At 36.4% G+C, this 21,547-nt stretch overlaps 6 protein-coding genes across 11 annotated transcripts in view; 3 read left to right on the top strand and 3 right to left on the bottom strand.

Moving 5' to 3' along the window:
- Positions 1 to 4,772, top strand: part of LOC129575560 (uncharacterized) — a 64,816-nt gene extending 60,044 nt beyond the window's left edge. For all 4 annotated transcript variants that reach the window (XM_055459352.1, XM_055459355.1, XM_055459354.1 and 1 more), the window contains 8 exons: positions 53 to 613; positions 1,392 to 1,517; positions 1,590 to 2,272; positions 2,363 to 2,702; positions 2,787 to 3,032; positions 3,107 to 3,584; positions 3,641 to 3,913; positions 3,995 to 4,772. In XM_055459352.1, coding sequence (XP_055315327.1) covers positions 53 to 613; positions 1,392 to 1,517; positions 1,590 to 2,272; positions 2,363 to 2,702; positions 2,787 to 3,032; positions 3,107 to 3,584; positions 3,641 to 3,913; positions 3,995 to 4,227 — 2,940 coding nt within the window. In that variant the 3' untranslated portion in view covers positions 4,228 to 4,772. The remainder of the gene's footprint in view (positions 1 to 52; positions 614 to 1,391; positions 1,518 to 1,589; positions 2,273 to 2,362; positions 2,703 to 2,786; positions 3,033 to 3,106; positions 3,585 to 3,640; positions 3,914 to 3,994) is intronic.
- A 53-nt stretch (positions 4,773 to 4,825) lies between these two features.
- LOC129575562 (tRNA (guanine(10)-N2)-methyltransferase homolog) lies at positions 4,826 to 6,982 on the top strand. The gene is made up of 7 exons (XM_055459360.1): positions 4,826 to 5,111; positions 5,183 to 5,248; positions 5,317 to 5,715; positions 5,790 to 6,053; positions 6,124 to 6,262; positions 6,324 to 6,522; positions 6,621 to 6,982. The coding sequence occupies exons 1-7, from the start codon at positions 4,965 to 4,967 to the stop codon at positions 6,910 to 6,912; spliced, it is 1,506 nt and encodes a 501-aa protein (XP_055315335.1). The 5' UTR covers positions 4,826 to 4,964; the 3' UTR covers positions 6,913 to 6,982.
- On the bottom strand, positions 6,939 to 11,857 carry LOC129575561 (nuclear valosin-containing protein-like). 3 transcript variants are annotated; one of them, XM_055459358.1, is made up of 11 exons: positions 11,674 to 11,857; positions 11,419 to 11,539; positions 11,083 to 11,206; positions 10,928 to 11,013; positions 10,695 to 10,857; positions 10,074 to 10,546; positions 9,439 to 9,880; positions 8,419 to 9,300; positions 7,917 to 8,332; positions 7,623 to 7,853; positions 6,939 to 7,551 (listed from the first exon to the last, which is right to left on the bottom strand). In XM_055459358.1, the coding sequence occupies exons 1-11, from the start codon at positions 11,766 to 11,768 to the stop codon at positions 7,495 to 7,497; spliced, it is 3,090 nt and encodes a 1,029-aa protein (XP_055315333.1). In that variant the 5' UTR covers positions 11,769 to 11,857; the 3' UTR covers positions 6,939 to 7,494. The 3 variants fall into 3 exon arrangements, with proteins under 3 accessions (XP_055315333.1, XP_055315334.1, XP_055315332.1); XM_055459359.1 differs by having other exon boundaries at positions 11,419 to 11,601; positions 11,674 to 11,819; XM_055459357.1 differs by having other exon boundaries at positions 11,419 to 11,857.
- A 344-nt stretch (positions 11,858 to 12,201) lies between these two features.
- On the top strand, positions 12,202 to 15,102 carry LOC129575567 (ionotropic receptor 75a-like). Its single transcript, XM_055459370.1, has 7 exons — positions 12,202 to 12,401; positions 12,454 to 12,689; positions 12,749 to 13,050; positions 13,111 to 13,528; positions 14,149 to 14,433; positions 14,517 to 14,791; positions 14,854 to 15,102. Exons 1-7 carry the CDS (start codon positions 12,236 to 12,238, stop codon positions 15,080 to 15,082), a joined length of 1,911 nt encoding a protein of 636 aa, XP_055315345.1. The 5' UTR covers positions 12,202 to 12,235; the 3' UTR covers positions 15,083 to 15,102.
- On the bottom strand, positions 15,100 to 17,830 carry LOC129575566 (three-prime repair exonuclease 1). Its single transcript, XM_055459368.1, has 3 exons — positions 17,268 to 17,830; positions 16,070 to 16,230; positions 15,100 to 16,009 (listed from the first exon to the last, which is right to left on the bottom strand). The coding sequence occupies exons 1-3, from the start codon at positions 17,479 to 17,481 to the stop codon at positions 15,542 to 15,544; spliced, it is 843 nt and encodes a 280-aa protein (XP_055315343.1). The 5' UTR covers positions 17,482 to 17,830; the 3' UTR covers positions 15,100 to 15,541.
- Positions 17,831 to 18,360: 530 nt separating this feature from the next.
- LOC129575565 (carboxypeptidase B-like) lies at positions 18,361 to 20,623 on the bottom strand. The gene is made up of 4 exons (XM_055459367.1): positions 19,319 to 20,623; positions 18,997 to 19,250; positions 18,709 to 18,911; positions 18,361 to 18,647 (listed from the first exon to the last, which is right to left on the bottom strand). Exons 1-4 carry the CDS (start codon positions 19,823 to 19,825, stop codon positions 18,544 to 18,546), a joined length of 1,068 nt encoding a protein of 355 aa, XP_055315342.1. The 5' UTR covers positions 19,826 to 20,623; the 3' UTR covers positions 18,361 to 18,543.
- Between the last annotated feature and the right edge of the window lie 924 nt (positions 20,624 to 21,547).

Raw genomic sequence — 21,547 nt, forward strand, 5'->3', positions numbered from 1 at the left:
AATTAAATTTTTAAAATCTAATCGAGGCTCATTCGAATCATCATATCTGCAGATTATTCACGCCATCGAATTATTCGATCACATTCCGCCCGAATGTGCGCCAACAATGTGCAACGGGACGCATATTCATAATCAGGCGCTATGGCGAGAATTTTTCGTCACATTGGAATTACTACGAGTTTCCTGCGTTTCAGTGGGTCAAGACTTGGTCTCAGTGATGAATGAAATTCGGCTGACAGATAGTTTGGGCATGCCGTCAAGACGACAGCTGTATTCACAACACCGTGCACTGAGTCGTGCGCTTATGGATTCCGAGCTTCAATGTTTGACCCGAAAGGGTCAAATAACACTGACACGCCTACAAAGTTTAGCGAAAAGCATTTCTAGCAACGATAAATACAGCACAATTTACAACAACACGACCAGCACTGAATCGACATCGTTCATCGCTGAATATTCAAATCGTCACGTTTCACATCGACTAAGGGAAGTGACGGTGATATTCGGAGAAGTGGATCGAGCTGCTAGGCGATTAGAACAACTGACCGAACAACGACGTGAAAGGTTACGCGAAATTACGCGACAGAAAGCATTTGAAGAAGAAATGAAAGAGGTAAAATTGAGAGCAAATTTTCTTCACTTTTTAACTCAACAGCATCAACAACAACAATCGAATGACCAATTTTAATGAACACCGTTTAACTGAATTTTAACTGTTCACCATACATCAAAAATGTACACACAGCGCCAAAACGTCAAAGTTCATTGTTTTTTTTTCCTTCTTTTAAACGTTTCACCTTGTTCGGTGTTGGCAAAAAAAAAACCACGTTAAACACAAATTTTGCAGCTCAGTTAAAATGCTGGAATTATTATCGTCAACGTTTGTTCAGTGTCTTGTTGTCCAAAAACAGAAAAGAGAAAAAAAAACATGTATTTTCAATCGTTGTTCGTGTATCAATCGTTGATATATCGGATGCTATGTTTCGATTTGACGCGTAGCGCATTGTTTGCGCACATTCGCAAGGGAAAGACAACAAAGCAAATGTAATAACAACATATTCTTGTCAATTTTCTATGGTTAATTAAAAGAATCGCGAGGCCGTACAAATTTAATTCAATGATTTATGTTGTGTTTGTGTCGCTTCAAATGAGTAACTTGATAATTATTGTGTTAACCGTTAAATGTAAGATTGATAAACGAGCGATTGCCATAGATGGCAAAATTAATAAATCAACAGTGAATTGTTGAACGGGCAAGTCGTCAGTTTTATTGGAAAATAGCGCTCAAAACGAAACGAAAGTGCAGCGACTCGATGAATTTCTTATTTATTATTATCTTCATTTATTTTATTGTATTGTATTTTATTCGTCTCGTTTGGTGTCGCTTTCAGATTACAAAATGGATACAGAATGATGGTGAAAGTATGCTAAAACGGTATGCAGACGTGCCATTAGATTCGGAAACATCGATTAAGGATTGTGAACATGACTTTGAAAAATTTTATTTCATATCAATGGTATGATATACACATGGGACCGCACTGTCACAATGTTTTTTAAACAATATTTTGGTTTCGCTACATTTGCAGAAGTATTTGGCTAAAGGACGTGACCTCGAAGAAGCCGCCCTGAATCTGGAGAGTATAAGCGAATTGCGTACAGATCTTAAGACACATTTGAGCCAGTACAGCGATCGATTAGAAACGATACGTGAACGAGTCGAAGGAGCGGTGCGGCTCCATCATTTGCTCGGATTGGAATTTAAAGAGAAAGACGTACAGCTAGAGATGCAGAGATTAGCCGAGAAAATTGGCGCACTAAGTCTAATCGAACGATATCGAAGTGTGACGAAAAACGATAATAACCCTAAAATTGATAAAACTAGCACACCGTTCAAAGAGACTACGGATAATTGCTCATGTTGGCCGACCGATGCGCGTTTCCACAACAGTCGTGACGCTAAATCGGTCGAAATGATCGGTGATGAAGATGAAGACCACTCTAAAATTGCCGATAGTGGATTGGGCGGTTGTGATCGTTGTGAAATGAATGATAAACTAGTTCGCACGTGTTCATGTCAAAGTTTCGACGAGCCAACCAACAAAAGTCACAACAGTGATGAAATGGAAGAGGATTGCTTTGATAATAATATGAAAGGTGTAATTGACTATCAAATGTCACCATTAAAACCTAACGCTCACCTTTACAGCTATTCATCCAACATTGCATTAGACCTGGAAAATAGTATTGGCCTAGCGCCAAAAACACAAAAGTTAGTTTGCAATGGCCATTGGCCACTCTTATTAATAGAATAGTTTTACTTTACTTTACTTAACTTCCTTTCATTCATTCCATTGAAAAGGACGCTTCTGTTGATCATGCGAGAAATGATTGGAACGGAACGCGATTACGTGCGTTCATTACACTACATAATCGATAATTACATGGACGAAATGAATCGCGAGGATATTCCACAAGCATTGAGAGGACAACGAAACGTTATCTTTGGCAATGTTGAAAAAATTTGCGAATTTCATCAGCAATATTTTTTGCATGAGTTGGAACGATGTGAAAATAACCCGCTTAAAGTTGGAGCCGTATTTCTAGAGCATGAATCGAAATTCTATTTGTATGCTCTGTACAATAAAAATAAGCCAAAAAGTGAAGCCCTCATGAGCGAATATGGATCCAGATTTTTCAAGGTGGATTCTACACATAATTTCACTTCCGCATCGAAATTTGGAATAATTTTTCTTTCTTTTTTTCTTAACATCAACACACAAAAGGCCAAACAAATGGAGCTTGGTGATAAAATGGACCTGGCATCTTATCTACTCAAACCAGTACAACGAATGGGGAAATATGCACTATTGTTGCAACAGCTAATGAAGGCAGTTACCAGTATACAAGGGCCGACCTTACAAGAAATAACCGAAGACATTGAAGAGCTTCAGAAAGCTGAAGAAATGGTCCGTTTTCAATTGCGACACGGAAACGATCTGCTGGCCATGGACTCTTTGCGCGATTGTGACGTATGTTTTTTTTTCATCCATCATATATTTTGGGAATAAGAATTATAGCTACAATTTTCTTTGTTTTTATCCAGGTGAATGTGAAAGAGCAAGGTCGTTTGCTGAGACAAAATGAATTCCTGGTGTGGCAAGGTAGAGGCGGAAAGAAATCATTGCGTCAAGTGTTTCTATTCGAAGACTTAGTTTTGTTCAGCAAAGCACGTCGTTTTCCGGACAGTAAAAACTTGGACATTTATATTTATAAGAATAGCATAAAAACCTCGGATATTGGTTTAACTGAGCTTGTTTGTGACTCGACGACAAAGTTCGAAATCTGGTTCAGAAAGATGAAGCCAGACGATACGTGGACATTGCAAAGCATGAATGAGGACACCAAGAAAGTGTGGACCGAAGAAATCTCCAAATTATTGTGGAAACAAGCGAAACGAAATCGTGACATACGCATGCAGGAAATGTCATCGATGGGCATTGGGAATAAGCCATGTTTGGACATCCGGCCAAGCCAGAATCAAATAAACGATCGTTCCGTCAGCCGTTCACAGCTGGAAAAAGGTAAGCAATAAAATTCATATCGCAGAGCAATAATAACTCAGGCATATTTTTTGCAGCTCCAAAACTTCGTAGCTCATTCTCGTCATCAATGGCGGAAAGCACAAAAGCGGTGCAACGGCCCAACTCTATCATTTCGCTGGGTTCATCATTTTCATCAAGTACAAGTCGTTCATCGGCCAGCACATCGTCCAGCAGCAGCAACCCTAATACAAGGAATGCGGCTCCGGGCATTGAACTGGACATGATCAATGAAACGCTTCCCCTCAAAACGGTTAACAATTCAAAAAAATATCAACGATCAACAACACTGGCCAGCCAATTATCAATGGGTTAGTCAAATATTTTCAAATTGTACCATTGACTTCAATGTTTAAGTATATATTTTTCCATCTCATTTGTTTCGTATACAGAGAGTGGCATCATAGCTGATATATCCACATCACCCGATAACGAAGATACAGCATGGATGAAATCATTGCCGACATTTGCGCAACAAAAATCACAAACGGACAACAGTATTCAGAAACGCCAAACATCAAATATGAATGTCGCGCAAAAAATGACTGCAGATAGCGATATGCTAGGCTCTAATTCAACCACAAATCCCTACATAAATAACGATTCCATTGCCGTACATTTATGATAGAGAACTAATGTTCAACACCTAAAATGAAAGTGACTTATTTTATACGATTTTAATTGCGATTAAGTTTATTATTTCTTTAATTTCATATATATTAGAATTTGACATATATATTTTATACTTCCATGATGTTTAAGCAAAACATTGCCAGACGATTCGAACAAATAAAGCCCTGCACTAATATTTGTGTCTAATGGAATCAGAAAAATTATGTTTAAAATCTTTGAACGAATAAATCGACGAAAAATAAAAACACTTTAACATTTATTATTCATCATTGATATATTTTCATAAAACAAAGCCATAAAATGTTACTAAGTAGGAAGAGAGAAATTGGGAAATATTTTCATACAAATAGATTTTCAAAATATGCACAGAAAAAATGAGTCCAACGTAATAATAATAGAAAGGCACTAAGATTGATTCCTAAACTTAACACGTTTTGAACTTATGTTTTGGTAGAATATATGTTTATTTATTTAGCTACAACAATTTTGATGAAAAGTTTACACAAATAGATTATTGAAACGTTTGAAAAACACAAATTTTGTTTCATTTTTGTATTCAATCGGGATATAGACAGCGTATTATCCGGAGAGGTAAGTATCTGCATACAAAATTTAATTTCAATTCTTTCTGGTTTGTGAATGTGAATAACGCGAATTTGGCTACATTCAAAATAGTCGAAGTAATTCATATGTGTCAATTCGCATGCTGTCATAACCTCAAAAAAACACATGGAGATTTTTGTTTTGACAATAGCAGTTTCTGTGTGTCAACACATTGTTAGTGGTTCAAACACAGTCCCGTTGAGCGCATTTAAAATGGATTGGAAAAAATATATTTTGTGGTTTGCTCAGACGCACATTAGCTTTCGATATCCAGTAAATATCAAATCAAATCAATGCACTCAGTTAATTATTGATGTGACTTAATTTCAACTGTTTATTTTAAGGAATTGCAGTCGCTATTGACATTGTTCAAAATTCCACATAGGCTACCGCCAAATATTCTTGAAGAGGTGAAGACATGTAAAGACACTAATCCCCTTATCAAAAATTCTAAGAAGAATTATTTTCTTGTTATCAGATAAACAAGCCATTTTTAGTCATTGAATTGCCTGGGAATGAGTCTGCTCTGCAACTGGTATCACGTTCGATTTCAATCCGGTGTGTGGCTGAGCATTGGGCTAGCGCTTCAACCTACCATTCATTCCACCAACAGCTGAAAGAGTATATTGCTATCAATAAGGAAAATCCAGATTTTAAAAAATCGTGTTCAGCCTCCTTTCGAATCACAGTCGAGTCATTTAACAAGCGCATTGAACCAAAAACGAAAGTTGACAAAATTGAAACCATTGCGTATTTGCCATTTGAAGGTGATGTGAAGCTTAAAGATCCAGAATGTGAATATTTTTACATCGAATATAATGGATCGGATAATATGAATCTACCTCCAGAACCAGAACAGATTTTCTTCGGGAAATGGGTTAGTATAACCAAATACATATTTGATATTCAGCCATTTTTTAGTCAATATAAATTGATATCGTATGAATGAAGTTGGCAGATGGATCACGGGGAATTGTCCATGACTTATCACTGAAAACGAGAAAATTTATCGGTAACACCTCAATGGAACCCACACTCAGCTTGCTGATGGCCAATCAGGCAATAGTTAAACCCGGCGATTTAGTATTTGACCCTTTTGTTGGCACTGGATCGCTTTTGGTGGCTGCAGCCAAATTTGGGGGATATGTTATGGGCACCGATATTGACTATTTGATGCTCCATGCAAAAACAAAGCCTTCAAGAGTTACACAAAAGGTAAACCTTGTCAAATACACCAAACCGAATGATGCAAATAGCCTGGGTGACATTGTAAGAAAATTTGCAGGTGCGTGACGAAGATGAATCAATTTTATCCAATTTGAAGCAGTATGACTGTGCGCATCGTTATGTGGATGTTCTCGTCTCGGACTTTTCCAGCTCAATATGGCACAACAGTATCCAGTTCGATAGCATTATCACTGATCGTAAGTGGAATTTTTATTTGAAAAAAATAATAATTTTATTATGTATCATAATAATTTGCAGCGCCTTATGGAATACGCGAAGCTAGAGAAAAAATCCAAACAAAGGAAAGACGTCCCTTGAACCCGGAAGCAGGTGATGTAGTCCACTATCCATCAACATCGCATTATCAATTGTCCACTTTGTATGCAGATCTTCTGCGCTTCGCCATTAAGCATCTGCGAATCGGTGGACGTTTAGTTTGCTGGATACCAATTTACAAGTAAGAAAATACATTGCAAAAACTTTGATTAGAGATGCAAAGGAGAGCAATTCGATCAAATTACGAATACAAATTTCCTTCTTTTTTTTTTTAAATAGGAGCGATTATTCAGACAGTTGCATACCAAAATCGAAATATCTAAAATTGATTGCAAATTCAGAGCAAGTTCTTAGTTCCATAGCCGCAAGACGATTGTTGACTTATGAAAAAATCCAGGAACCCAATACAGATGATTTGGAAATCATAGACAATATCAGAGATGACTTCCGGCCTAGGTTTTTCGCAGAAGACGACACAGAAAGACTGAAAAAGAAAATGCAACGCGAAGAGTTGAAAGTGATTGGGAAAAAAGAGGCACTGAAACGCGGTAAAATTATAGTCGAGAAATGATGTTAAATTATTCAAAACTGTTTAAATAAATGTTGATAATCTTATATAAGATATATCTGTGCTGCGTATATTTGTGAACATGTTTCTTTTTTACAATGTGAAAAATACTTGTGTTTATGAGATGGACGATTTCAATGCCATCTCTTGCCTTTTTTTGTATATGAAATAAGAGATTGGTTTTTTGATTCAGTTATGAATATTTTGTCTAGATTGTCACTACGTTTTGCCATATGACTATGTATACATTTTTCACTGATTTCTGTTTTTCTTCCTACAAAACATGATTTATGCAGAAGTGTACAAAAAATCGAACGAAAATAGAGAATCTGTAGCAATATGTACTTCGCAGCATAGCCAATTCTTTTGCATTTACTTCAAAATGGTTTATTTTAGCGTATTTAAAATACATTGCTTGTTTTATGAGTGTGAATGTGGTTTTTTTTTCAGGCACATAATGAACTGAAAAATGATGATTCATAAAAACGGATTTGTTGTGGAAAGAAATGTTATCCATTTAGTGTGAAAGTCCATTGTGTTGTATGTAATGTAGGTGGTTATTCGAAATTGGGTGTTCCATTTGTTCTATTTGTCTGCAGTGGATGCGTATTTTAATCGCAGTAATTCATATTGAACTTTGTCCTAAAATATTCATTCATAATTATTGTTTGAGAAATGCAATGTGATGCAAGAAGGAAGCATTGATATTTTACCTCGGTCGAAACAGACGGGCGCATGTGTTGCAAGGCCAACATAAAGTGTTGTTTATGTACGGTTAAGTCAATTTCCGTTTCATTTGTGGTTTCAAATTTCAATGAATCACGAAGTGCCTGCAGAGATGCTTGTCTAACAAGGCCAGCAAGATCAGCACCCGTGAATGAATCCGTGAGTTGGGCAAGTTCCTCTAAATTGACATCGTCATCCAGAATTGGTTGTTTTCCTTGCTGCAACATCATCATTTTGTGTTAGATGTCTGATAGAAAGCGCAACGTAAATATAAAAATTACCTTCGTTTGTGCTTGAAGAATTTCAAATCGATCGTGTTTCTCGGGTAGTCCCACATAGAGGATTTTATCGAGACGGCCGGGTCGAAGAACGGCTGGATCAATCATATCGGGACGATTTGAGGCTGCCATTATAAAGACACCCTTACGCTCTTCAATGCCGTCCATTTCGGTAAGCAATTGATTGACAACTCTGGCTTGACTGTCACCACTTGCACCACTTCGTTTTGGGCAAAGCGCATCAAATTCATCGAAGAATATTACGCACGGTGCCGAGTTACGACCACGATGGAAACATTGTCGAACAGCGCGCTCACTTTCACCCACATACATGTTCAGCAATTCCGGTCCCTTCACCGAAATGAAATTAATACCGGCTTCGTTAGCAATTGCCTTCGCCAACAGTGTTTTACCACAGCCTATATGACAATAAACGGAATTAGATTTAGGATTGGAATCAATGTTAGAGACAGGCATTGAATTGCTGCTCAATTAAATTCATTACCAGGAGGCCCACACAGCAGAACACCTGATGGTGCATTGATACCCAATGTCTTGAGACGATTCGGGAATTTCACTGGCGCTAATATGGCCAAATTCAATTCCTCGCGTATATCCCGAAGTGAGCCAATATCGTCCCATGTCACATCTGGCACCGTTATAAATCCTTCACGCTTAGCGGACGGTTGGACCAATTTAACGGCTTCTTTAAAATTGTCGACCGTAACATAAAGTTCGTTCAAATCTTCCTCGGTAACTAACTTATCTTGATGGCTCAGCCATTTAAACATAACATCGAGACCCATTCGGTCTTTAATGGCGTTATTTTTGAGCAACGCTTCGCCAAGCGTTTCATTTGTACTTGTAGTTTCAACCACCATTGGAAAGTTAGCACCATTATCCATTTTAACTGCTGAATCGGCTTCCGTTCCATTGGGATTCGAGTCGTCGGAACTTTTAACGACTCCGTCATTCTTCGCATCATTAGCATTATTTGTTCCAAGGGATTTTACCGATGTGTCCGTTTGATTTACGTGTGACTCTGTATTCGCATCAGGTACAACTTTTGAGCTTTGATTTTCTGGATTTTCTTGGTTCTCATCTTTTTCCTTACTCGCATTCGTTACATCCATTGGCCCAGCATTCGACGGTGAGTTTACGGATTCTTCTTCGTCGTTCTTGTGTTGTGGCAATTCGCTGTCGATTTGCATAAAAATCCCATCTTCAAGATTCATTTCATTCACTTCGGGTGTAACCGTAGAGCTCGGCTTATCAACTTTTGTGGCACTTTCCTTCAGAGCATGTTCCTGTTTGTCATGTAATAGTTTCTTGATTGCCAGCAGTCCAGCGCGTGTTGCAAGTGCTAGCAGATCCGCACCAACAAAACCTTTTATGTGTAAGAAATGGAAGATTTTCGGTTTTTGATTCAGTAATAATGCCACTACTCTTTGATTATGATGTTTTAGCTACAGAACATAATAATCTATGCAGAAATGTAAAAAAAAAAATGGAATGAAACACAAACCTGGAGTCAGTGAAGCAATCAAGTCGAAGTCGAAAAATGACTCCAGTCGAAGGCTTTTGCAAATTATCCGCAAAATTTCACAGCGTGCATCTCGATCTGGTATACCTAAACAGATTTCCTGGTCAAAACGTCCGACTCGTCGTATTGATGGATCTAAGCTGTCCGCACGATTTGTTGCGCCAATTACTAGCACTTGATCGCCTCCATCCAATTTCGGAAGATCATCTAAGCTCGTTAATAATTGCGCTACAATACGACGTTCCATATCTTTCGATGCATTTTTGCGATTTGCTGAGATACTGTCTATTTCATCAATGAACAACACACACGGTGCGCACAAAGCTGCCTGTTCAAATAAGTCACGAATTCGTTCTTCCGATTCACCAGAAACTCCCGACACAAGCTCTGTGCCTGCCACTTGTATCAGTCCAACATTTAATTGCTGCGTAAGAAGGAAAAAATATAGTTTTTTTTGTCAATTCTTGCTTGAATATACTAAATTCAATGGTTACTTTGATCGTTTCACATGGGATCGTTTCAGTTCACAGACTCTTTTAATATTACGAAACAACCATGCACATTAATTTCTTTATTTGCTTTTTTGGGCATAATTTTTATAGCGATGATTTACAAACCCCAGCTATGGCCTGAGCAAGCAATGTTTTTCCCGATCCCGGTGGCCCATGAAGCAGAAAACCTCGAGGTGCGGGCAATCCGATGCGCTTATAAACATTTGGATTGTTGACATGAAGCAAGAGTTCACAAAGTTCCCTGAGGATTTTATCAATGCCACCAATACTCTCGAATGTGTATTCCGACTTTTTGACCGTGAATTCTTTTTTGAACTTTTTCGACGTTTGACGAGTCGTTGGGTGTCGCGGAACATTTCGATCTGATCCGCTGTCAAATGAAATTGCCTCCAGCTTACGCTTTTTCGTTGTCGTAACTGGTGATAATGCGGTTGATGGTGCTGTCGTAGATAAAGCACTTTTTGATTTCATGCTCTCTTCTCGAATACCAGCCAATGTTTCTGCGGCTGCCGTAATTTTAGATATCGAACCAAGAACAATGTCTTTTGGTACTTTTGAAAATTCTTTTGAAGCATGACCTATTGAAAAAAAAAACATGAATGTTTCATTACTGAAAATGTGCGAATGGAGATTGTACGCTCTAGCATTGTATTCTGTTGTTTCTGTTCATAATGAGGCATATTGGTTTGGCGTGGAAGTGTTTGTAATGAAAAAAATGTCACGTACCGTTATTAGCACTTTTCGGTACTGTGTCGTCGACATCACTTTCGTCGCTGCTAATATCGATGGGGAAATCGTTTTGTGTGGTTGGTCCACGTGATTCGTTTGCATTCGTGCGATACATGTCGGTCAGCATATTGTTCATGTGGTTGCTTTGCAAGGGTGGATCCTACAACGGAAATCAACCGAACATTAATTTATGAACGTATTATCGATTATAAAAAAGCAAATAAATTTACCTCCATAAGCTCAAGGTCGGAGTTTTCTTCTTCTTCTGTCGATGGATTACTGTCTAGTCCGTAACTATGTAGTACTGTTTTGTAAGCTAAATGAACACAAAAACAAAATCAAGTTATCATATTTGTTCCATGTCGATGTTTAAACTAGCTTCTACCTTGGTCAACTAAGTATCGAAACGGTTGATGTTTTCGGCGTCCGTATTCGCGGTATTTTTCCTGTAGATGACGTGCCATTACACCAACATCCACATACGTTTGGTGAACATTTTCCTCTAAATACTGAAATCAATCGAATAACACCAATTAGTTTGTTCATCGTCCACATCGCCGAAAGCCGTTCGGGCTTGTGTGTCAATATCATTTGTTGTATGCTTGAGCTGTATAAATACATTTGCATAACCTCAAACAAACTTAACCGTATTCATAACGATGGTACAAGGACCGATACAAACATATTTGGAGGCATTTGCAATATGTTGTAAATAAAATACCTGTTTAACACGTGGAATGATCAATGGATCCGAAATGGATATCGGCTTCGGGAGGGGATGTCGTCCATCCATTCTCGGCGTTATTGTTTGGTATTCGTTTTTTTTTTGCTCTCTTCTTCTTCTGTTTGGACAAATAATAACGTTGATATTTTCCCGTTGTGAATCACAAACTGATGCGCGTTACTTTTATCAACAATTTATCGTAAATAACAAGTTAATTCAACAATAAACACATACAAAACTACTTATACCAACATTTCGCATAAAATCCGGCAACTTTTCAGGTTTATACAAAGACAATTTGAGCGATTTTTCGATTTTAATTTGAAATCGTTGCAATTGTTTGCCATACAAATGATGTTTTTAACTTTGTGCTAAAGCGCCATATTTTTTATAGAATCGATGACATTCATATTGGCAACAATTTCGATTTTCGTATGTCATTATTGGAATGAGTTTTATTCCACCTTCTCCACTGAATAGGCCTTTGCTCTTGCACAGCAGTGAACGCTGTCTCTCGTTCCGTGTTCATTTCGTATTCGAAAAATAAATAGTAATTCGGAAAAAATTGAGCGCACTATTTGTTTTGCGAGTCAAAGAAATTGCCATGCAAACAACAAATCACCGACAATCAAATATTTGCACATTCAATCAATGTGAAATAATTTTTTCCTTCAGACATTGCATATAACCTATGTTTTGAAGCTATGAAGAAATAATTTGTTTGTTTTAAGGCATATGCCATTGAAAGTATACTATATAAGAAAACACGAATCAATGGTTGGTATCACAATCGAAAATTCGTTCGACTCAAATCATGGATATTGGTGCAGTTCTCTGCCTCTTGCTGATTATTTCGTTCAGCTCGGAACGCCAATCCACCAGTAATGAACAAGCATCAGATCTGGCTAATTTGGTTAAGATTTTGGTGAAAACAACTGCCAAGCCTGGTCGTTTAACTGTGATGGCTTGTTGGAATTCAGGTAGTATACAGATCAATTTGAGGAACGGATTTCATTTCATCAATTTATGTAGACTTTATTTTTCGTTTTTACACGAGTTTCCACAACATCAATAGTGCAGAACTTGGTTTGGACTATCAACTCGTCGTAACAAATACAGATTTTGTAAATGTGCCCGATTCAATTGAAGAACAGTACGAGTTTATTGTAATCGATTGGCGATGTCACGGCGCTGAAAATATTTTGATCAACAATGAAAATAAACTCATGAATTATCATTGGTTTTTATTGGATATGCAATTCACAGCAGTGCGTTCGAATATTTGCAACACAATTTGTTTGAATTGTATTGAATTTTGTATTTTCAGGAGACAGAAAACAGGTTTTCGGATATTTTCCAAAATGTATCGATTTCGCTAAAAAGTGAAATTTATTATATGCAAATGGTGCAAGATGCACCAGACAATATGATGGTACAACAAATTTATCGTGTTGATGTGTCGATGCCTTTGATAGTCGAATCGTTTGGAAACATTGAAAATGGTCAGTTTATTGACTATCGCAGCACACAAATAACCTCACGAAGACGACAAAATTTGCTTGGTTTACAATTGAGAGCATCTATGGTGGTGACGAATAATGATACATTAAATCACCTCTCAGACTACCGGTAATAATATCATTATGAACAGCTGGACGGATTCTTCTTAATAAATTTATCTACTTGAAGTGAAATTCAAACTGATCCAATAACGAAGGTGAATTATATTCTAACTGAATTTTTGATGTCATATCTAAACGCAACGGCCGAATATTCGATAGTTCCGTCATGGGGCTACAAGGACGATAATAATGAATGGAGTGGAATGGTTGGTCAACTGGTGCGACATGAAGCTGAATTGGGAGCATCGCCTTTATTCATGACAGTCGAAAGAGTTCCTATAATTCAGTATATCGCTTCACCAACTGAAACGGGCTCTCGCTTCATATTTCGTTCTCCGAAACTCTCGTATACCGATAACGTATTTTTATTGCCATTCGATGACTTCGTTTGGTACTGTCTTATCGTTTTAGTTATTGTTACAGCTGTGTTTTTGATCATTTCGGTTTTTGTCGAATGGAAATATGTGGCAACCTATTTGCAGGCGGTGAGTATGAGTTGAATTTTACTATATACTTTATCATCTTAACTCGTTTGTGCTTAGCGTTGCCATATGGCAACACAAAATGGAAGGTCTGTTTTCAGTTGTGTAAAAAGTGAATCAGTGCACATATAATCGATTGTAAACACGTTTTGTGTTCGTTAAGGATGTATCTTACTTCTATCAAATTTTCACTTCAATATGTGCATCAATGTGGATTTTATAGCACCGTTAGAGAAAATAAAAAAAAACGTGGAAAAATGGCCATTTGTAAAAATTTCCATTTTGGCCAAAAACAACTTATGGCTATATTTTTCACATTTTTCACTTTTTTGAAAATTTCTTTTTGCAGTCGTCTAGTGTTTTTGAATGTGTTAGCGTATATAATTTCAAAATTTTGAAAAAAATAATTTTTTCACCGTTTTTCTCTTCCACTGAATCGGTTTCAAATTTTTTGCTATCGAGGCCGCTCCTGGCCAACCTAGGCGTCAGATAAAAAAATGGTCATACATTTTTTTTGTTCCGAGGACTATGTAGAATATAAATATTAGTAGTAAAATGAAGATGGAAACAAAAATTTTAACCAGACACAAACGGGTTAAGATTAACAATATTGTCTATTCCAGAAGACTTCTGCCTCCGATCTAGGACCGTCGATTGGTGATATTTTTTTTGTCATATTTGGAGCTGTATGTCAGCAAGGGTCTGCGCTTACTCCACGATCCGCGGCTGGACGTATGATTATGGCTGTTGCATTTACTATATTAATGTTTCTCTACACCAGTTACTCTGCAAACATTGTGGCGCTTCTTCAGTCGCCCTCCACCAGAATCAAAACACTTAAAGATTTATATGAATCTCGACTTGAAATTGGCGTGGATGATACGGTTTTCAATCGTTACTATTTTTCCGTAAATTGATGGATCAATCAATGATTATAGATTAATTATGATATATTATTAACGATCGAGAAATAAATTGTACTTAATTTTAGCATGCCGAAGAATCAATCAGAAAGAAAATATACATGGAAAAGGTTTTAAAGAAAAATGGGCAGGATAATTTTATGAGCTTGGAGGAAGGAGTGCAAAGAATAAGAAAAGGCTTATTTGCATTTCATATGGAACGTGCACTGGGCTACAAATTGATGAGTGAAACATTTTTCGAAGATGAGAAATGTGGCCTCGTTGAAATTGCTTACCTCCAAGTTACTGATCCTTGGTATGCAATTAAAAAGAATTCATCGTTTCAAGAACTTTTTAAAATTGGGTAATTTTTTTTTTTGATGAATCTAGGCTTTTCGAATGTTTTAAAATTGAAACAAATTTCAGATTGATGCGAATGCATGAGCATGGACTATCTGAGAGGGAAAATACGAGAATGTACACTCGGAAACCGCGTTGTGTCGGAACACAAGGAAATTTTATTACGGCAAGTTTGATTGATACTAAACCAGCCCTGCTCATTCTATTGTGGGGCCATTTGGCTGCATTCACAGCTCTCGTGGTTGAATTGATTATCAGAAGCATTAAGAAGAAGAAAATCCATTCAAAAATTTAATTTTTACTGAAAATGTACAACGAAACTTACAGTCTATTGTCTATTCTCTATTAATATTGCACCATCTATAGTCTCAGTCACAAATTATTCAGAGTTGAAGGTTTGTTTTGGATTCACTTAAATTTACAATCAATTTGATGTGAAGTGAAAGTCGTTATGAAAATAAAATGCATTCAATTTAATGAGAAAAATTGGGAAGTGAGCGGAAATATACAGATTGTTCATGGTCGAGTTCACATTGAACAAAAGAACATTAACCGTATGTCATTGAGGAATGAGAAAAAAGGTGCTATTGTCTTGATAAATCTGATTTTATTTATTGTTCATTACAAAATATAGAACATCCACCTGGATTGTTATCTTGAAAAATTTAAAATAGGAAAAAATTCATGCAAAATCTCTTTGAATGCGATTCAAATAGGTCAATATCACTTAAGAAAATTACTTCATTTTGGGACTTTAAAATTTAATTCCAACATCATCAAATCGAATAGCCATGGAGTCAGCCATTTGAACAAATTCGTCTTTCACAGCGATTGCACATAGTAGCATAGTTATGGTATCAGCTTCTGCATTGTGTGCGACATCAGGTGTGCGTTCATTCAGTCTTTTATAAATCTCAGTAAGTTTATAAGATTTTTTGGTCGACGATAGGCTATTACCAGGATGAACATTAGATGCGCTAGATGAGTTGGATTGGGATGCAAAAAGTCGTCTTGCTGCACTCGGTTTTTCATAGGGATTTCTTGATATTAGGGCAAATGAGACCCCCTTGGATGGTGTTTTCTCATTTCTTTTCTGAACAGCTTGTAAATCCGTATTTACAAACTCTTCCAACGCTGATCCAGCGGATGTTGCATTTTCCTCAATTTTTTTGAAGAGAGTCAAAGAATCGACACATAAGATATGTTCATTGAACGGAACACTCTGCAAAAGTTATTAACGATTAAAACCGAAATTGCATTCAAAATTTGATTGAATAATTACCAGTTGTTTCAGCTGCCTCTTCAGGAGAGGATAATCAAAACGGTCTCCATTGTGTGCTACCAAACAGATTGGCGCATTCAATTGGCTGAAAAAGCAATTGATGAGATTTACTGTATTGTCATCCAATTTTTTAGTTTTGTCTAACATAAAATTATCCAGACCTGTTGGTGGAAGGGAACAATAAATTAGAATGAAAGTAGTTCATGGAATTTCGTTATTCTAGCTTTTTTTTCTGGTTGGAACGTAATTTCTTCATGAATGTATGGGACAGTCCAATCTTGATTCTTATCTCTTTAATTTCAAATTGATGACTTTCAATAGAACCATAATTGAGTAGTTTGGATCGAAAATGTAATACAGAAAAGTTGAGAGGAAAAATGTCAAATGAAAAAAGATAGCTATATAGTTCACCAGCGGCGTGCAAAGTACTAGGCAAATGAGGCAAATGCCTAGGGCGACATTTCAAGAGGGGCGAAAAATTTGTTGGGTAAAAATTTGTGGGGAGATATTATCAGCGCCAAAGGCGCTCGACCGCCAAATGATTTTTTTTAGTTATTTTGAATTCAAATTTGACAAGAGAAGTAGGGGCGTCAGTTTTCATTGCCGCTGCAAGAGAGTGCTTTTTGATTTGAGTCATAAATAACTGAAAAAAAGTTAAATAAAATCGGAAAAGAAAGATATTTAATAAGCCAAATTGAAAAATAGTATTCATTGAATACTACTACTCGCTTCGCTCGCGTTACTTTTATGGTTTAATTTTCATATGTTCCATGCTTAAATATTCTTATGATTACGAATGCTCAATATGTCTTGAGTGTGGTAATGACATAAATAGCATTACAGATCCTTTTCTTGGAAAACGAAAAAAAGTCACTGCCGTTATGCAGTAATTTAGGTAAAGAACTTTTGCTTGAAAATTTAAAGGGCGACATTTTGAAAATTTGCCTCAGGTGACAGAATTACTTTGCACGCTGCCGTAGTTCACCATAGTTTACTATACAGTTTACTATATAGCTATCTCTTTTCCGCTCATTCATCATCGACATTTTTCCGCTCAACTTTTCTGTATAACATTTTCGCTCCAAACTACTCAATTCAATCAACTAAGAGGTGCCTATTCCACTATTGGTCGAAACGCTTGCATGCATTCTAGCTCTCTTCCATTCTCTGAACTAAAAATTTGCTTCTAATAGCTCACCCGTAATTTCAGTCGAATCGGGGTGAATATTTTTACACGGATTAAACGGCAACAACAGTTTAGATATAACACGAGGAACTTTGTTCTTGGCAGCTTCAAGTAAATGTTCCCGTGAACAAGCTATCATAGCCAACTCAGTTATTTTTGGTACATCGTAACATGGTAATCCGGTTGCTTCGGTGTCAAAAAAAACGAAAGTTTGAATTTGTGCCATGTGAACAACTCAAATACCAACCAATCAGGTTACCGACTTATTTAAAACTGCACCACAAAAACATTTTCACACCGGATTGCAATTGACCAACAAAAAACAATTAACACATGAATGAGGTATCTTTTATGAGTGTTTTGGTGTAAGATGGTGCCCCTTTGTTTGTATACAAGCACAAGTCAATGACATTTTTCGAGCGTTGTCAACTAGATTGTAAGCAATTCTGTTTTAGGCCTATTTCCATGCATCATGACTGCCATCTATTTTCTCGGCATGAAGTGCATTTTCCTCGCTTGCATTGAACAACACGAACGGTTAGAATTTGGACTGTTCTTTTGCTTGTTTTTTTTTTCTCTCTATAGTATAATGTCTTCAAAAACAAGAGCTTTACTTTTACGTTTTTCTTGAATATACTTTACAATGAATAATTCTCTTTTATGCTTTTGCAGGGAGCAAATTAATACCCAATCATATTTACAATTTACAAGTTTACAATTTTTTGTAACGGGTTCCAACTATGGTAAATAAGAAACCAACTTGACGAAGCAATAATGAAACAACAAATGCTTTTTCGACCGAAAGATAAAAATCAACTGTAATTGAATATGATAAAAAGTGATATCATCTATATCTTCTGAGTCACCGATTAGAGAGAACTTCTCTGCGAGAACCGTCAAAAAAGGGAGTTTTCGCACCTGTAGAAGAGAGCTAGACATGTTTTTAAAGATGACAATCATGAGTTTATTCGCGGCAATTGGTTTACAATTGGCCATTGCCGTAGAAACAGCGGATTTTGATCCAAAGTGCGATATGGTTTCGTAATGCTAATGTACTTCCTTCACTTCTCTTGAGACGAGGAATCTGTGATAGAGAGATTAGCACAGAAATGTGCAACTCCCTGTATGAAAACTATGATCGCATTTTAGAAAATCAATTTAATTTATTTTCTTCGTTGCATTTTTTTTCGTTCTGGCACAGATATATCAAGAACGCCACCTATGTTGTCGGCATTGAATTGATATTTCATATTAATTCAAAATGAATTGGTTTTTATTTAATTTATCTTTAAATTTTATTTCTATTTTTCAAGAATGAGCACATAGCGTGAATTCCAATCCAACTTTCCAATAGGACGCCATTAATAGCTATGGCCGGTGGCTGGAAGCTACCTAAATTGTAATGATATAATATGGACATTATTGGAAATATTCTGTTTTTACTGAAAGCTACCTCCTGATAACTCCATAACAATGACAAATGGTATTTTGGCCGTTTTATGGGCGTAATCAACACTTCCTCCGCCACTTGCCTTGGCATTTTTTATTATCGAAGCTACGCTGCCAATGCGAAACTTTGTACCCGTCTCTTTTTGTATTGCTTGTCCGGCTGCTTTAGCCAAACTATGAAGACTCATCCAGTTGTAGGGTAACATGCTGAAAGCGATTGTTTGGTCAAATACAAACATTGATCGGAAAGAATAAACATATTTGCAAAAAAAAAAAAACAAATCCACGTTACCTTGTAAATGCATATGGAAACATGATTGATTTGCTGAATGAGTGGAGTGTTAGGTAAAATGTTGGTTTCAGTGAATGCATGAGACGCTTGATGATCCTAGTTTCCGGCTCTGAAAATGGTTTTTCACCGCGGTATGTACAACTCGATGTTTTTTGTGATGCTGTTTCCCACCCAACACTGAAATTTCGATTAAAATCCACACCAATGAATTTGGAGAATTCAATCGGTCTCCGAGACTTTCGCCACATCTTCTTCTAAAATTCTCGAAATTGAAATGAAAAATTAAAGCTAGAATTTAAAATCTAATGACAAATGAACGAACATAGCAACGCGAGAATTCGTATCCATCGATATTGACACAAGGTACAATAACAAAATCAAAAATTTCGAGTAAATTTTTATTCTCGTCAAAATTGTCGGTTAATTGACTGGCACAGTGGAGAGCTGTTGAAATTGTGCACCATTCACGAGCATGCATTCCCCCATCAATTAGCACGACTTGCTTTCGTTTCAATGCCGACTTGGATCTGTTGATGCCATTCAGGGTTGATTTTGCTTTCTTATTCACCGGCTCCAACTCATTGACCTTTGTCATCATTGATGTTGATATATGAATGGATTTTAGTGCGCGTCTTTCAAAAGAATAGCCAATTGTTTTGATTTTGACCAAATGTGGGTATTTTGCTTGTAGCGTATCCAAATATGTGTTTATATCACAGTGACTTAAATATTGATATCGGAAATCTGGCACTGTTTTGGAAGATTTCATCGAAGTCGTTTTCGAAACCGAACCGCTTATGAACACATCTTTCAAGTCTGTTTCAACCATGACTAGTTTGAATGACAGGACATTTCCAGTTGAAAATTAGCTGTCTTCATAAAAAATATTCTTTTGAAACGCCACAACCAAAATGGAATCGCAACCACAAATCGTTGGAGGGGAGATTATCAAAGTTTTGCAATAAATAGCAAATTTATACAATATTTATGGATTTAAAACTTCAAAACTGTTCTATCAAAAATCTATTGAAGCCGATTCACTGGCAGTATTAGTTGTGTACTGCGTTCAAATGACGAAAGAGAATAAAAACAGAAAGCAAAAAAGAATAAATAAATAAAATATAACAAGTCGGCAATGATAACAATAAAATATGTTTTCGTTTTTTTCCCTTGTCAAAATATTTTTATAAGTTCACGATTTTTTTTTTATTCAAGTTGAAAAACTTAAATTAACTTCTTACGGAATACGTTTTGAATGTCTGAACATGAGAAACGGCAAACAAATCGAAAGGGATACGAAGATGACGACAACTGCGGCATGGTTAGAGTTGACGAAGAAAAAGTACGCGGAAAACTACAAAAAATATGCATCGGAATATATGAACTGTCTGGTTGACAAAATAAAAGTTATTTGTGCTCATAAAATATGAACAGTAAATTTATTTGAATTGCAGCTATTAGCAGGTACGCTTCAATCCGATTATAAAGTCGTGACAAGCGAAATAATTGAAATTTTGTCATTCTTTCAGTTTGTGTAGAGAGCGGGAAACCACCACGACGCGCCTCACCCCTCCACCAACAACGAAACAAGTTTTGCAGTTAAAATTCTTGGCCTTTTTGAAACTTATCGAAAGCAAAACAATTGTTTGTAATGACAAATTTCCCTTCTTTAATCGTCAATTTTGCCGGGTATTTAATATATATTTATGCATTGCAACTAGCGTGAAACTTTTCAATGCAATCAAATTTGTGTTTCATAATAATTTGTGAATGTAGAAATTCAATGCATCAAAATTGAATTAATTACAAAAGTATCTTTAATCAAGATTTGCTAAACTTTATAGCAGCAACAATTTTGTCCGTTGTGTCAAAGCGTTTTTCCGAATGCCAAACTTTTTCGTCACACATACTGCATTTACAGTAAATCGCAAAAAGCAGTTGAATCAAGATCTCTTGCTGCGACAAGACAGACAAAAAATATATACATTACACGAATATCATAAGGGAAATCGATTAAACAAGGGAAATAAGGCTAATTTTGCCTTTGGTCAAATTCGATTCACTTTTCATTCCATTGATCCGAATGATAAATATTTTATCGTTTTAATTTCAAAGTTTTAATTATTATTGCAGCCATGAGCGAATGAGTTAAAGTTTTCCTTGTGGAAATTGATGATAATTTATTCATATCAAAGTTGAATTAGATGTGAGTTTAAGGAGCGTTTATGATGCATTATTTCACGTTTTACTCGATCATTTACATTGGATTTCTAATGTTGTTTTTTTCCGCGCCAATGATTATCTATGCATAGCGCAATTGCAACGATAGAACTTGTGTATAAATGCGCACATCGATTGAAATGCATACTTTTTTATGCAATGCATTCAACAGGAGCTGATACAGTGCGAATGCAGAGTACAAACAAAGCGATAATATACTACACACACTCATACACACAAAAATTAATTATCAACAATAGCTGCGGTATGAATTCGAGAATTTTTTTATTTCGTTAGTCATAAATTCACTTCGCTACATCCAAATCAAATA

Source organism: Sitodiplosis mosellana, unplaced genomic scaffold (assembly GCF_009176505.1).
Source record: "Sitodiplosis mosellana isolate CC-2019 unplaced genomic scaffold, AAFC_SMos_1.0 Smas_scaffold_6167, whole genome shotgun sequence".
NCBI lineage: Eukaryota > Metazoa > Arthropoda > Insecta > Diptera > Cecidomyiidae > Sitodiplosis > Sitodiplosis mosellana.

Excerpts from the sequence above, each read along its gene's own strand:
- LOC129575562 (XM_055459360.1), top strand. The coding sequence starts at position 4,965 with ATGGAGATTTTTGTTTTGACAATAGCAGTTTCTGTGTGTCAACACATT. Across the intron at positions 5,112-5,182 it reads ACATTAGCTTTCGATATCCA|GAATTGCAGTCGCTATTGAC; the intron begins GTAAATATCAAA and ends GTTTATTTTAAG. Across the intron at positions 6,054-6,123 it reads CTTCAAGAGTTACACAAAAG|GTGCGTGACGAAGATGAATC; the intron begins GTAAACCTTGTC and ends GAAAATTTGCAG.
- LOC129575567 (XM_055459370.1), top strand. The coding sequence starts at position 12,236 with ATGGATATTGGTGCAGTTCTCTGCCTCTTGCTGATTATTTCGTTCAGC. Across the intron at positions 12,690-12,748 it reads TGGATATGCAATTCACAGCA|GAGACAGAAAACAGGTTTTC; the intron begins GTGCGTTCGAAT and ends TTGTATTTTCAG. Across the intron at positions 13,529-14,148 it reads TGGCAACCTATTTGCAGGCG|AAGACTTCTGCCTCCGATCT; the intron begins GTGAGTATGAGT and ends TGTCTATTCCAG.
- LOC129575566 (XM_055459368.1), bottom strand. The coding sequence starts at position 17,481 with ATGGCACAAATTCAAACTTTCGTTTTTTTTGACACCGAAGCAACCGGA. Across the intron at positions 16,231-17,267 it reads CGATTCGACTGAAATTACGG|GTCTGGATAATTTTATGTTA; the intron begins GTGAGCTATTAG and ends TTCCACCAACAG. Across the intron at positions 16,010-16,069 it reads AGAGGCAGCTGAAACAACTG|AGTGTTCCGTTCAATGAACA; the intron begins GTAATTATTCAA and ends TAACTTTTGCAG.
- LOC129575565 (XM_055459367.1), bottom strand. The coding sequence starts at position 19,825 with ATGGTTGAAACAGACTTGAAAGATGTGTTCATAAGCGGTTCGGTTTCG. Across the intron at positions 18,912-18,996 it reads TTTCCATATGCATTTACAAG|CATGTTACCCTACAACTGGA; the intron begins GTAACGTGGATT and ends AATCGCTTTCAG. Across the intron at positions 18,648-18,708 it reads TGTTATGGAGTTATCAGGAG|GTAGCTTCCAGCCACCGGCC; the intron begins GTAGCTTTCAGT and ends ATTACAATTTAG.
- LOC129575561 (XM_055459358.1), bottom strand. The coding sequence starts at position 11,768 with ATGGCAAACAATTGCAACGATTTCAAATTAAAATCGAAAAATCGCTCA. Across the intron at positions 10,547-10,694 it reads ACCGAAAAGTGCTAATAACG|GTCATGCTTCAAAAGAATTT; the intron begins GTACGTGACATT and ends TTTTTTCAATAG. Across the intron at positions 9,881-10,073 it reads TTGCTCAGGCCATAGCTGGG|CAATTAAATGTTGGACTGAT; the intron begins GTTTGTAAATCA and ends CTTCTTACGCAG.